Source organism: Coturnix japonica, chromosome 15 (assembly GCF_054131305.1).
Source record: "Coturnix japonica strain WE chromosome 15, WE-NBRP24, whole genome shotgun sequence".
Classification (NCBI taxonomy): domain Eukaryota; kingdom Metazoa; phylum Chordata; class Aves; order Galliformes; family Phasianidae; genus Coturnix; species Coturnix japonica.
In genome coordinates, this window is record NC_140677.1 from 16,092,507 (window position 1) to 16,108,016 (window position 15,510).

At 44.3% G+C, this 15,510-nt stretch overlaps 1 protein-coding gene across 1 annotated transcript; it reads right to left on the minus strand.

Moving 5' to 3' along the window:
• Positions 1 to 321: 321 nt before the first annotated feature.
• Positions 322 to 15,458, minus strand: WDR82 (WD repeat domain 82). Its single transcript, XM_015874620.2, has 9 exons — positions 15,019 to 15,458; positions 11,041 to 11,138; positions 8,242 to 8,308; positions 7,934 to 8,033; positions 6,094 to 6,210; positions 5,295 to 5,450; positions 5,028 to 5,097; positions 4,196 to 4,338; positions 322 to 3,728 (listed from the first exon to the last, which is right to left on the minus strand). The coding sequence occupies exons 1-9, from the start codon at positions 15,177 to 15,179 to the stop codon at positions 3,699 to 3,701; spliced, it is 942 nt and encodes a 313-aa protein (XP_015730106.1). The 5' UTR covers positions 15,180 to 15,458; the 3' UTR covers positions 322 to 3,698.
• Between the last annotated feature and the right edge of the window lie 52 nt (positions 15,459 to 15,510).

Consider the following 15,510-nt stretch of genomic DNA (forward strand, 5'->3'; position numbering starts at 1 on the left):
CCAGCTTCACTTCTCCCTCATCCTCAGCTTTAAAATAACACACATGGGATGTTACCCATGTTGTCAGCCCCCATCCCCCTGCAGCACATAGATTGTAATGATCCAAGTCTCCTATTACACCAGCTCAACAAGCTGGTTCCCTGCTGGCCTGCTAAGAGCTCTGCTTGCATCCAGATCAGCTGCTTGTGAACACTCTTCTCAGTAGGGCACACTTCCCTATCCCCAAAACCAAGGAGCCTTAAATACACTTTCCCATCCCCCTCTAGGAAACTAGCAAGTCATATCACACCACACAAATTTAGAGCTTACAGCACTCGGCGATCTGTCTACAAAATATTTATTGTTAACAGCCACAATAACTGAGTTCTCCACATTCACGTATTTACACCCATCTGCAGGTACCGCCTAGGAGTAAAAGTCACAAAACCAGCTCATAACCGAAGAGAGCAGCTTTTTCTCAACAGGATCCTAAGCCTGGACCCAAAAACAAGGTGGAGACTCTTAAAGTGCAAATACAGGCAGAAGCAACACTGGAGGGAGATACGCTGCTGCTTCCACATTCATTCACTTCCATGCTTCCATGTTCCCCAGACCAGGAGCTGGGACATTAACCCAGCATGTGGGAGCCTCATAAAGTCAACACCACAGTCCATACAGGTGAGCTCAGCCAACAGCGTTATTGAGGAGCGGGGCCATCACGTCTTGCTTTCCCTTCACCTTTATTTCATCCCAAAGAACAAAGGGCTGATCTAAGAGATCTCCAGTGTGGGCAGTGGGGTGCAGAATGCTGTTTCCTACTCAGCTTTATGTAAGTTTGGCCACTGTTAGGTCAGAGTGCTGCTTTTTAATGAGGTACGTTTCCCACTGGGGCACTCAGTCTTCTAATTTTAAAAGACGTAGGAGCTGGAAGCTAAGACCTTTCTTCACCTGATCTTCCAGGAGCACAGGATACCAACATTTCTTAACACTACTGAGCACATTTCCTTCTTTTAAAGGCAAACTGAAAGCATCTGCTGCTATACCAAGCCATAAAGATGGCTTTGCCACCATGCAGGCAGTAGCTGGCCCTGGGAAAGCATTCTGGTTTGAACTGAGCCTTAGTGCTCTGTCGGGCACAAACCTTGTGAGTTCATCTCACCCCACAATTCCACTGATACTCTCAATGGACGCGTCCTTCTAGACTGCTGCTTTGGTCCTCTTTTTCTTCTTTTAGAAAGCATTTCACGCTGCAATGCACAAAGATCTACAACACTGCAAGCACAAGAGAACTGAATAACCGTTTTTAGATAAGCACAGGAGCCACGTCAACAAAGAACATTTTCAGAACAACAGACTTCCAAATGCCTCCTTATTAAAAAGAACAGGAAAAACAACCCCAGGTGGGTTTCCATTTGCTAAGGCAACAGACTTTAAAACCATTTGCTACTGAATGTAAAAGCAGACTGTTAAAACGTGCCACAGACCCCAAGGAGCTGTATGTTACAAACCACTGCAGAAGGCTGCTTACAGAAACAGTGAAAAAGGTAAAATAGCACCGAGCAGCCTGAAATGCAACAACACCGAGCATAAGAGGTGGTGGTGAAAAGCCAGTCGGAGCGTGAGGTCTGAGATATCCACCTCCCTTCCTCCTGGGCGTTTATAGGTGCTGGTGGGACAGTACTCACTGGGAAGAGGGATGCTGGTGTAGTAGTATGAATGTCTCAACTGCAGCTCTAACAGCAGAAAGGTTTGGTGAAATCAGAAGCGTTGGTCTGCTGCTCCCTTCGCTCCTCCACTGGAGGACAGGCACACTCACATCACAGTGGATGACACGAGAAATGGCTCAAAACACGCGTGGTAACGTTAGCAGAGGCAAGCCACTGAGCTTAAGCAGAAAGCAACAGCATCAAACATTGAGCTTCTCAGGCTGCCTCACGCACAGCAGTCCTCCTGATGAATGTCAGAGGCAAAAGCTGCAGCTCAGCAGGCAGTGCTGCTTTAAAGGAACCAGCAGTGAAGAAACGCCTGTTCCAAATCCCAAGTTCTTTGCGCAGCTCATTTCCATTTGATAAAGGCTGTAAGAAAATAAAAGCAAGGAAAAGCAAAATGGAAGAAGCTGTTCTACTTGTGGAGGAGACGGGCTCTGAGTTACATATAGGGCTCCACAGCTGGGAAGAGCCCTGCTGTAATACTCCACTAGACAAAAGGTAAAATGCTCGAGCGACTGTTTTCCAGTATGGACTGATACTGGAGTGCACAGAGAAAATGCCCATAGGTGTTTTTCACCTTGCCAGCATTTTACATTCAGAAGGAAAGAACAGACTTTCAAGGCCGCGGCCCAGCATGTAACACCAAGCACATTTAGAAAGGTAAGAATACAATCAAGGCCACATTTACTCTGAGCCCATCACGGCCTACCACTGGATGTATCTAATCAACACATTATGACAAGAGAAAGAACCTGGAACCAAGCTTGAAGACCGTATAAATTGCCAGCAAGCCCCACTGGAGTAGGAGAGCAAGTCCTTCCCATCTCTGTGGGGGTGGTCCTTGGAGCAGGGCTACAGCAGAATGAAACCAGCAAGAGCATGTTAAGCTTTACTTTCAGTGCAAGCATCGCTCTTTTCGGGTTGCTGCTGCTGCAAACCTGTACACCCAAGAACAACTGTATCATGAAATCACAAACCAACTGTGCATATTGTTGCATCAACCAAGCGATACAGGTCTAACCCCAGGCTGGGGAGCACTTAACAGAGCTTACTTACAAACCAGGAGGGGAAAACTGCACTGCTGAAAGTGAACAGCTTTGACATCCCACAACACTGTCCCACATCACGTTTTTTTAATATCTAAAAGTAAAAAAATATGGCCCATTCCCACTGCCCCCCAAAATATTTACAAAATCAGCCAAGATGATACATAAGGAAGATACAGAGGCAGACTGTGCTTTCAGTCCCAGTTTGGTTTCCCCATCTTCCTGTTGACAGACTCCTTTATTGCTTGGGACACAGACCAGACTTCAACACTGTGTGCACCCTTTGGGATGCTGGCAGAGCAAACAGCAGGGAGGCTTCCTAAAGCTCTGGCAGTGTCAAAAGATGTGCATGGTTTGTTGCACACTAAATTGCCAAAAAAGGATGATAGGAATCGTGTTGTAAATGTACAGTCACCCACTCTTTCAGCATGTGTTCAACTGCAAGAAACTCCAGCATCTGCTCTTTGAGTTGAAAGCTGTCAGTGTTCACATTTGGCACAGTAGTAATTTCCATCCGTGGACTGCAGTGAAATAGGAGATCCCAGATGTGAAAAACATGCACTTGTGGGAAGGAACTGCACGTTCCACCTTGGAACATCAATTGAATTATGCACTTAAAGAAGGAGAATATAAAATTACAGCTTAAAAACTGCCACGAGCATTCGGTAAATAAAGCAGACTCCCCAGCTTTCATAATACTTTGCCAGTTCCAACGTCAGCTGAAGCCTGCTGGGCATGGTCTGCAAGGTAAGGAGGTGTTGTATGTCACTTCTGAACATGCTAGAAGGTCAAGTGAAGGAGTCCTTGGAGAGGGATGCAGCCAATAAGGTAAGACATATGGAAACATATACAGGAATGGGATCAGAGTCTAGAAGATGTAGGCAATTCCAATACTATCCTTGCAAAAAAATACGCTGCTGTTAGCTGTATGGAAAGTCATCTGACAGTAGCTGCAGTGTAGGAATTAGTCATCAATCGTCGGCAACCAGAAGGCCTACAAGAGAAGAAAGAACATCTGTTACTGAGCAGAATGCAAATATCCTACAGCACAAGACAGGAGCTGCTCATGGCTCCTTTCCGTAAGCAGAAGAGGCAATAACACCCTCCCAGGAGCTGAAACCCTTTCTTATCCTGCTGTGGTTTGCACTGCACATTCTTCAGAACAAGCCAGCCTTATGCAGAATGAAAACACCAGCTGTGTGCAGCAGCCAAAGAAATTCACACTTCTGCTTGCACATTCAATCACTGCTCCACCTTCACGCATGTGTTCAAAAGTTTTCCTGCCAGTACTCGTTGCCTCATGCAACTACCTGACTGTTGAGGTGTGATAAAAGTTTAATAGAGGCCTGCCTCTCAGAAAGCCCAAGGAAATGCCCACTGGCACCACAGAGCCTTCTCAGATTCCTTTCCAAAAGGGTGAGTGCATCACAGAACTAGGAGGAAGTTCAGCCATTTTCTTACCATATTTGAACACGCACTAGCGAAAGTCATGAATTTGGGGTTGAACTGCAGACAGGTTATAGGGCCTGTGTGTTTCCCATCCAGTACTGCCACTTTCATCCCGCTTTCCCCGTTCCAAACATGAATCTTGCCATCCTCTGAACCTGCAGGCAGGAGTGGAAAAGAAAACACAGAACATACACTGGGGAGGCCAACAGGAAAAGTAAAGTTCAATCTGTCTGTGAACCAAAGGAACAAGCACACCTCCTCTTCTCAGCTTAACTTTTAAGTTTTCAAAAGCATCACTACAGCGTTTACAAAGCATGGCTATGGTTCACACATTTGCATCCAAACAGATGGTTTGTGTCTTTGCACCATGGAGACCCAACGCAGTGCAACACTGTTCTGTCAAAGAGATGAACCACCACCATCACCCATCTGAAGAGGAGAGCTGAAACCAACCAAGTGAGGAGCAAAGACCACTGCCAGCTTGCACTCATGTACATGAGACCAAAAGCTGAGTGTGCAGGAATCACTGTCCACAAGTGCTCATTTCAGGCACAGAACTAGGTAAGTGTGTCATTAGGTATGCAAACTAATCAAAGGCTTCCCCCCAGTGAAGGTCTCAGTAACCTAAGCCAAATACCAGAAGCTTCACTGGAGACATCAACTGCCCACGTTCCTGCAAACAGGACAGGTTTTTCACTTTAAAATGGCATTTTGCAAACATTGTTATTTGCGAGGTGATCTCTGAAGCTGGAGGCTGAACATTTTTATAGCTCAACTTCCCAACACTAATTGGAGTCCTAAAAAACATAAAGCACTGAAGTTTCTTGTGAGGAGAGTATCTTACCTATCATGATGAACTGAGAGTCTGGTGTGAATGATGCCTCCAGCGTGACAGCCTTACTATTGTTATATCCCTATGGCACAAAAGAGAAGATGTAGCAGTGCACTCAGTAATCTCACAAAGGGTAGAGCCCCCCCTACGACACCACAGAGCGGCAGGAAGGATACCAGATTTTGTGATACCCCAAGCCAGCATATCTTTAAAGTTCCTTCCAACCCAAGCCATTTTATGACTTAAATGCCAAGCAGGTAACACAGGCACCATGCTCACCCCAAATGTATGCAGGACAGCTCCTTTAAAGGCATCAATCAATCGAATGAATCCTCCATTAGTTGATATAAGGATGAGTTTGCCATCATTACTGAACTTCAGGCCTGTCCACTCACATGTGCGGTCATACTGCATCTTAAACGTAGCAAATGGCCCCTTCAAAGGAAAAGGAGAAGCATGATGCATTGCTGATAACAAGACTCTGCTTTTAACCTTTGCTAAGAAAAGGTTTGAGATTTATTAAGAGAAAATCTTTAGGCCTGAAATATGAATCCACAGTTTCTAAAGCTGAACGAGCCACAAATAGAGGATTTCAGTACTGTTTTTTCCTTACTCTACTACATCTAACAGTAGAAATAAATTTAAAGAAATGCTGGAGCTTGAATTTTCAAAGAAAGCTGCTAATTGAAGTTACAGAAAGCCTGAGCCTGTGTTGCTGGCATCTGAGTGTTATGATTTTCTTAGAAATTTCCATCCCTTCTGAAGATCTTGGCTCCACTTTTCCCAGTGTTCTTTCAGATTAAGCAGCAAGAAAAACAACAACAGAACCCCTGAACATGAAATTGGAACAGGTTGAAGTTTGTGGAAATCAACTCCCACAAATGTTTGAGGGTGGACTTTGGGAACTGTTGACAGCACATACTGTCCATCAGATACACAGCATGCAAAACCTCCACGGGTGCCAAGCAGAGGCACTCCAGAGAGCAAGCTGGAGCGAACAAACCCAGCCTCTGAGCACTGAGTTTGTGTTACTTCTTGCATGCTAAAAAGTCTAAGAAACAAAGTAAGGGTGACTTACCTTGTCAAAAGAGCGGAGATCATAAAGCTTCACCATTTCAGAATTGACTCCAGCAGCAAAAATCAATCCTTCGGGGTCAAAAGAACACACTGGTTTCCCCTGGAGATGCATTAAGCCCTAAAAACAGAGGATGTCCACCTTTTGATGAGGTGATGCTCAGATTTCTTCCACCACCACCCTAAGAGCCCACTGTAAGCAGGTCAGAAGCATATAGGCTGAATTTGTTATGAATACTGACATTTTATCACATTTCTAAGTCAGCCTCTCAAAAACAACTTGTCTACTTCAGATCATCACACAGAGCTTCCAGTTTGCTGCAATGACAAAGTTTACACTGGAACACACTGAGATCTCATTACAGCTGTTATTTACTCAGAAAGTAAGGAGAGGAGAGAGGATGTTGTAACTATTAGCACTCACAAGAGGCAGCAAAACAGTGCTGCTGGAATTGACAGCCATTTGCTACCAATTATGGCTGTGAAGAGGGGGGGAAAAAAGCTATTTTTGAAGCGAACAGAAACAGTTCTGGTAAACACCACTGCAGAACTTTCCATTGCAACTCAAACTTTCCAGATGTCATCAGAGCATCTTTATGTCTTAGAGTGAATTTTTCCTCAACTGACACTAGAAAAGACTTGAGATAATCTGATGAAAGTGAATATGATGTATGATTTTTGTATACTGACTGGCAAGTCAGTGCATCAGCCAAATGCTTTTATGCAACTGTTCATCAATAAGAACACATCTTTGATTAAATCAGAAATACAGTTAAGCTTCTACATTCAGGATTATACTGTCCCTCAGTAGCCTTTATTATTTTTTTCCTAGTTTAGGTCACCTTTTCCCTGAAGACTAAGCAGCAAGTTAGTTGATACTCAATCATACTCGATCAGGAAATCCTCGGTTCCATAATGTTTCAGCTGCTACGGCTGCCACCTCATGGGCAAAGTGAAAATTACAAGCAACAGCTCCTCAACCTGTTTCATAGCATTTGCTGCCTGCAGCTTTTTCCAGTTACAGCTCCTGGTATTATTATTCTTACAGCTCGAAACTTTGGTGTCACATCACTGTCACTGAAATTACAACCTTAGTATTTGCTACAACTTCAAGATTAAGCTTCCTTCTAGGGCAGAGAGTTCTATTTAGTGAAAATGTAACCTTTCATTTCCTGTTCCATTTTCAGCTGTATCACCTGAAATCAGAAGGCAGCCTTCTTACATGCAGCCCCATTGAGATGAGAGCACACTGCCAGGGATGAAACAGCTCAGGTGGAGATTTACTCCCAGTCTTCTTGTCAGTTTGGGTACCTTGTTTCACTCTATCTAAGCTTATTTTCACTAAAAGCAAAACAAAACAACCCCAAAACACAGAAAACTACTCTATCAAAACAAGTAAATAAAAATGATAGGGCTTTTCTTTGCTTTTAGGAAGCTGCATCCGCTCATAACCAGGTCTGATGAACAATAAAGGCAATGGAAGGAGTAAACAGACCATATGGCTACTATGATACTTTACATCATCTATTTTTTCATCCACTTTCTGCATAGGGTAGAAGCCTGATGTTTTATCAGCTGTGGTGAATCTTGCTCTTCCCAGTGCTTCTCCAATACACAGACATAAGTGGAAGCAAGAGGGGTTACACAACGTGACATGCTTAATTGAAATAATTAAGAGACTTTTTGAGATGAGACTTCTTGATCAAGACTCCTTCAGATCCCCAAGAAGGTGTTAATACTAATCCAGCAACGGCACTTTTCTTTTATAGCAAGCAAATGTCCATTTTGTGTCCTTCTAACAGAAAATGGAACACATGATTATAGGCATTAATTTGATATCTTACCTGGCAATTTGGAGAGCGAAGATCCCAGAGTCGAATAGTTTTATCAAGGGATCCAGAAATAAAAGTATCATCCACTGGAGACATTGAAAGGGCAACCACTCTGCAACACGGAAGATAATATGCATCAAAGACAGGCAGAAGGAGTTGATGAAGTAACTCCTACTTCATCAGTTTGCATACAAGGCCACTACTCAACAGTTTTACAAAGCTAAATAATAATAACAGGACTGAATGGAGTGTAACACAACTCAGGTTCACCACAAACACCATCTCAGTCTCTCCTGAAATGCCCCTAATGCACATCTTACCTTTTGGTGTGCCCAGGAAAATACCGAATGTATTTGTTGTCATGCAGAGAGAGGTATCGGATTGTATCTGAAACCATAAACAAACCATCAGCTTTATCACACCATGAACTGAACATTATCTTAAGATCTGACACACACTGGACTTGTTCCCCACAACAATATTGATGCAGTGAGCAAGCCTGGTCAACTGAGTTCAAGTCAGACCTGAAACTGAATCAAGCTAAAAACAGACATATAGCAACTTTGTTTCCACTGCAGAAGAGGAAGTCAAGCAACAGACCTGCAGTCTGAATATTTTAAAGGGAAAAATGTGTGAATTTACCCAGAGAGGAGATAAAACATGAACTTCAAGGCCACGACAAGACCATTGAAAACAAATTAAATGAGAGCAGCGTTAAAGCATTTATCAATTTGTAATTTTATTGAGTAAAGGCCAGAAGTACCCGGAATTTCGGAAGGCAGAGTTGAGGCTTTCAACCAAGATTAAAATCAATCTTTCTAAGAGGAAGCAATTTGCTGATTTATTAGAGCACAGAAGTAATTTCTTTTTTAACCTTTATATGCAGATGCACTTCAGCAATGAAACATGAGAAGCAAAAAGCCAGACCTCTGACATCTGAAAGCAGCTTTCAAATGGGAGGACTAACAAAATAGCACCATCCAAATTACTTTTAACACTCTCTGAGGGGAACCAGTTTAAGCTATTGCTAGATGGAAAAGACTGGCCTGGTGCCCCTGCTCCATACAGTGCTGTGTGACTCCATACTGCTGTAATAATGAAGACTGCTGAAGCTCCAAGAAACCAAAGGAAAACTCAGAAGAACAAGAGTCAAAGGGATGCAGTACACAGGGAGTATTTTAATAATCAAGAGCTACAGCATTTGGGGCTTTTAGAAAAGATTATCATGCAAAATTTGGGCTCTGTGGGAAAAACAACTGAGTTACCATTTCTGTCGGAGATCAGAGTTCTGAACCACCCTCTGGTATTTGGCAGTAAAATTAAGGCTGACTTGATCAAGCAGGAAACACAGTGCTGGTGACACACCGCTCTGAATGGCTTTACATGATCTCAGGTGACTGTCTAAATTGAAGATCCCTAAAACCAGCAGCACATCCCATACTGACTGGGACTCTCTGGTTTTTCCTGTGAGAATGGTCATTACCTGAGATCCCAAGTGTTCTTGCAGAATACATCCGTCTTTGCAAATAATCCTGCGGTCCTTGTTGGCAGAGCTCTGTCCCAGGCAAGGCAGTGGCCTGTACAGTTATCTCCTGTACCGGGTGGTATCATAGACCCTCAAACTGTACAAACTACTACCTCAGCCTGGAATCAGGCAAGAGGAGCTACATCCCAAGGTCTTGAGGAAATCTTCAGAAATAAACAGATTGGTGGCAAGTCCAACACTGGGGAGTGAGAGATAGCACCCCAGTACGTTCCTGGGTTGTTGCATGAAGGGTTACCACACACCTTGCCCAGGAGTACACACATTACCTGCTACAGAATATGTGGACTTCTATAGCACTGTTGGTCTGACTAAACCTCATGGATTAGTCATTATAGCAGCATTTAAAATGTTCAATTATTAATTATAAACTAAAATAACAGCCAAGCCAGAGCTTCTACAGAGCAAATTCCACAAAGGACAAGTTGGTTGTGAAATAGACTGAAGAGGCAAGTGCTTCCATTCCCACTCATAATCCTTTAACATCACCAGAACCTATTCCATCACTAACTTCCTTATTTCTACACATTCAGGCCTGGCTTGCTCTAGTTTAACTTGACTTCCTGACTCTTTTAACTTCCACCTGCTCCAGATTCATATTCTCTTAAGTCTATTGACAACCTAGCACACGTGAAACACCAGCATGTCCACCTTTAAGCTCTGCATCTGCCATGGAAAAAGCAAACCTACTATCTCAGAAATCAATGAGTTTACAAACTCAATGTCAGAACCAATTTAAGCAGAGCTGTGCTAATAGACAAAGTCAATGAAGAACTCCTGTCAGACATTACCAACAACACTGACACAAACTGCTCAGAACCAATGGACTGTAACTTTTCCAGCCTTGGGAAGAAGCAGTGCCCTACGGAAGGATTAGCCATCTATTCTGTATTCTTTATCCTAAACCGGACTTTTAAATTAAATTCAAATCCTTTCATTGATTGTTGTGAAGGTCTAGAAAGCCCTTCAGTGTTATTGATTTGAAGAATGTGGCTATTGCAGATAGTGACTGTGGGAGAAACAGCATGGAAACCAATTTTCTACATATGCCTACTGCACAGAAAAAAAGCAGTGGGGCTAATGAACAGAAACAAAGCTTATCTCAGAAGAGCTCTGCAACCTCATCCAGGTGTGGCTGGTGGTTTGCCAAGTCACCTAAGCTCTGTGTCATCTCTGCTGCAGAACATTCCCTTCCTTTGCCAGTGTATCAGGCATTTAGCCCACTTTCTGCTGCATTCTCCTTCTTCCTCATTTCACAAGAAGAACACAAGGCACAGAGGGTAACTGATTACAGTGGTATCAAACAACAAAATGAACTGTGAGCTTTTATTCTTCTTGAACTCCCCAGGGTCAAGAAGTGAAAGTTCATCTCACTAACAGCACCTACACACCTCACAACAGCACGCTTGAGAGAACTTCACTAAGCTGTGCGTTAGAGCTGAACATCAAATCCCCCGTGGCAGCACACTCACCACCTAAAAGCTGCTGCAAATTTTTGCCAGCCCTGCTGTTTACCCAGGCACATCACTTCAAATGCATGTGGAACAAAAACGCTGAACTACAGCAGATCACTTACCATCTATCTTGTTGGAGCTGTACACGACTGTGTTGGCTGCGTGTGTGTATCTGATGAGGTCCACTCCATACTTCTTACTGTACAGCGTTCTCTTTGGTCTGTTAGAAGGAAGCAGAAATAATTGCCCTCAATGCCACAAAGCTCTAAGTGAAACTGAGCCCATTAGCAGTGCCTCTTTTAATTACCATATTATGAGATCGTTTCAAGGAGTCAGATGTTTTTATGCAATGAAAGAAAAGCGTTTGTATTTCATTTTCAAACAAGTACCTCAGTACTATCTCCTAGACCATCCCTATGCTTGAGTTCCCTACAATGCCAACAAAATTCACTTATTAGTCTCTTTCCAACATTCATTTTCCCTACAGTGTCTATGTGAAGAGCTGGGGAAGCTAGAATAAGAAGCCTTTAATGCCAAGCAGCACTGCCTCATCAGTACCTTGCCAAAATCCATTTCTAATCCATTTGCCACATGTTTTAGATTCTATCTTTTTGTCCTATGCTATCTCAAAACCTCAGAGATCTCATTCAGATTGTCTTCCTGGTATTAAGACAAATACATAACAGTGCTATAAGGAAGCAATGGTAACACAGGGACTCTCAAACTGCTGGAGAACTATACTCAGATCCTATATTAATTAAAGCATGACACTCAAGTGTAACGTTATGTGACAATATCAGAGACATTCTAGAGAGCAAAGACACACAGAACTGGTTGTTAAGGGTCTGGTAAGCGAGCAGTATCCTGCAGTAGTTGAATTGCAAAGGAACTGTAGAAGCAGCGGTGTAAGTGTATCTTTCTGCAGTAGCAGAAGCGAAAAGAGGCACAAGGTTTCTCCTTCCTCTTTCTTCTTCAGCTGAAGCAGCACAGTGGTTTCTGAGCAGGGCAATGGACCCAAATGGGTACTGATATCAACATAAGAAATTATGCAGTCTCTTTAGGGAGTTACTTCTATTCCAGTCCCACAAAATACCTTATTATTACAAATGGAAGGCAACAGCACACAAACAGAAACAAAACAACAGGAGCAGTTTAAACCAATGCTGCTGCCAAAGAGCAGTTCACCAGACTACACCCTCAGACAAGGTATGTCTAAAACACTCAATTGCTTCCTTGTGTTGTTCAGCTCCAAAGCGACACACCCAAACAAGAGCAGGAGCTGGAGATGTTTCCTATCAGAACAAAAGCAGACATTGATCTTAAAGATCAAGTCTTGAACAGCAGAAGCCACATGACTTTACTTCAAGTGAGCCTGCAGGAGAGAAGCTTCCATTAACTGAAAGTCAATACAGCACAAATAATTCAAAGCCCACCCCCACTTCTACCACTTGCACCAAATCCCAACAGATTCTTCCTCAGTTCCTTCCAGTCGATTTTTACATCGCTTCCAAGATTTTCACTGATGCAAAGGAGCTACAAACTGAAAATGGAACACATATAACACACTTTCAAGTACAGAATTTAAGTCTAGATAACTAAACTCTGTAACCTATTATTTGTAGCCACCTCAGTTATGATGCTGAGTACCTACAAAACAGCTTGGGTGTGAAGGGATCTTCCATACTGTAGTAAAGAATACCTACACATACCAATGCATGCTCAGAAAGTCAATAATACCATGACTACATGTAGACATGTAGTAAGAAAGGTGAATATATAAGCCGATACAAGCAACAGCTGGTCCCTTCATGCACTAGATTGGCAATCTAGCCAGCTCACCTGCAAATCAAAGCAAAGCACAAAGCAACAGTCTAATCTGCTATAAAGAAACAGAACAGGCAAGGCTGGTACTACTACAGTTCCTGCTGGTAAAACCATCACCCAGAACCAGAGTCACCAAACATCTGGTGAACACCATGGCTAAGCAAGAATCCAGCTCCATCACCTCTTGATTTGTATAAATAAAACACAATTGCTACACACTAAGATACAAGCGGAACCCCTGCTAAGCCATCTTTGCATCACACCAGGGCTGCAGATGCACAGCCACGAGCCTCCAGCTGAAGTCCCACAGACTGCCAAACTGCCCCGATACCTACAGCCTGATGTTCACTTCCATGGCAGTGGTTACACAGTTCCTACATTGGTGTGGCTTATTTGAAGCAGCAAAGCGAACTAGGTGAGTGCATGCCTAGAGTATAACTAAACACAGATCCTGAAACATGGGCTACCTTGGTGAAAGCAGCCTGCCCCATAGAGCTGCAGCAGAAAGCCATCAATTTTCTACACTTACCGTAGGTTAAAGCAAACCTCACTGTAAAGCACACATCAGTATCAGCCAGAAATGGTGATGGAAGGGCCAAATGTCTCCCAACCCATCAAACGATTCTCTACAGGATTGAAAGGGTAAGAGCAATCAATAAAGTCTGCATGAACATCACTCATCCCTTCTGCTGCTGCGCATAACCACAATCAAGAATGCAATCCAGAGCAGACACCAGCCACGTAATGTTACCTGCTCTTATAAAAATGAACACAAATTCACTTCAAGCAGAAGTCTGCGGTATCAGAGTGGGAAGAGTAACAAGTCTCACTTGAAATATAAGCTAACTAAACAGAAGCCTAACATATGATAAGTAGTCTACAAAATGAAGAGTATATGCAGGATGCAGTCTTCCAAATACACTGAGAATGATACCTTAGTCTGCCTGAAAAAGCAACAGGGCTACACAGACACACTGGACAGCAGAACAATTTCTCTTTCTCTCCCCTCATTATTATCCTGTCATTTTAATTCTCCATCCTACAGCAGATACACGGGTTTTCCTTTCACTTTCTGTACGTACGTGATGCTTAAAAACATTCCAAATATATACTGCAGAATCACAGAATCACCAAAGATGGGAAGACCTATAAGATCATCCAGTCCAACCATCCACCCATCACCAATAGTTCTCTCTAAATCGTGTCCTTCAATGTTTCTTGAACACCTCCAGGGTTGGTGACTTCACCACCTCCCTGGGCAGCTCATTCCACGGCCTGACCACTCCAGCCTTAACCTCCCCTGCAGCAACTTGAGTCCTTTTCCTCTAATCCCATCACCAGTTACACAAAAGAGGCCAACCCCCAGCTCACTACGACCTCCCTTCATGTAGTTATAGAGTGATAAGGTCTCCCCTGAGCCTCCTCTTCTGCAGATTGAACAATCCCAGCTCCCTCAACTGCTCCTCATAAGACTTGTGCTCCAGACCCCTCACCAGCCAAGCTGTCCTTCTCTGAACACGCTCCAGGACCTCCGTGGTCCCAAAACTAAACCCAGTACTCGAGGTACAGCCTTATCAGTGCTGACTACAGAGGGACGATTTGTTCCCTATTTCTGCTAGCAACACTATTTCTGATACAAGCCACAATGCCTTTGGCCTTCTTGGCCATATGGACACACTGCTAGCTCATAAAGACAAGCAAACCACATATATTTCAAGCCAGATTTACAGATTAAAATAGGAACACAGTATCATTGCAGTTGGAAAAGCCCTCTGAGAGCATCACCATGCACCCACTCCCATCTGACCTCATCCCTCAGTACCACATCCCCATAGTTCTGGAACATCTCCATGGAGAGTGACCCCCAACAGCTCCCCATGCAGCTGTGCCAGTGCCCGTCAACTCTTTTAAAGAACATTTTCCCAGTCCCATACTGGAGAAAAACACAGAACACAACTAAACCCCACTCGGGAATGGGGTTTTATCAGCATACCCCCAAGCTATTTTAAGTTACGGCAAGTAGACAACGCGCTATGTTCGCATTTTATTTATGGAATGGTCGAATCCTGCTGCTTAGCAGCGCTGCTCACAGCAATTACTTGTGTTTTAGTGAGGGGAAAAAGCCAGTTTGTATGCTCGGAACTAGCAGGATGCGATCCTTAAGCTGTGTGTGTCTCGCTATAAAGATATCTCCCCTCGGGCAACCAATGGGACCAAACAACGCTCAACACCCCCCAGCCCCTCACTGCTCCCACCCCCAGGCCTCACACACTCACTTGCCCTCCTGGCAGTCGTACAACACGATGGAATCGTCGTCGCTGCTGGAGATAACGGTCTCGCCGTTGGGGCTGAAGTCGAAGCAGTTGATCTTGTCCGAGTTCTCGCGGAACACTTTGGCCACGCGGAAGCTCCGCAGGACGTTGTCCGTCAGCTTCATACCGACGGGACGGGCCGCTCTCACAGGCGGCCGCGCTCAAAGCGGGGCGGGCGGGGCCGCCGAGAGGGCCGGGAAAATCAAAGCAGGCCCAAAGGAGAAAAAAGGGGGCGAGATAAAATAAAGCGGGGCCTGGCGGCTCAGTGAGGCTCAACAGAGGACGGGAAAAGGCGACAGGCTGCGTGTGGGCACGGTAAAGCGGGGAGCGGCGGGGCTGGGCCCGCTCAGGCCGCGGCGCGGCGGCTCCTCCTCATTGTGTCCGCCATCTTGGGCCGCCGCTATGAGAGGGGAGGGGCAGCGCGCGGGGCATGATGGGGCGGTGAGCGCCCAAAGC

What these genes read in the sequence shown, in the direction of transcription:
- WDR82 (XM_015874620.2), bottom strand. Translation starts at nt 15,179, where the DNA reads ATGAAGCTGACGGACAACGTCCTGCGGAGCTTCCGCGTGGCCAAAGTG. An exon ending in TACGACTGCCAGGAGGGCAA is followed by an intron (nt 11,139 to 15,018) that starts GTGAGTGTGTGA and finishes TCCTTCTAACAG; the next exon opens with ACCAAAGAGAACGCTGTACA. An exon ending in ATCTCCGCTCTTTTGACAAG is followed by an intron (nt 5,451 to 6,093) that starts GTAAGTCACCCT and finishes TTTCCTTTGAAG; the next exon opens with GGGCCATTTGCTACGTTTAA.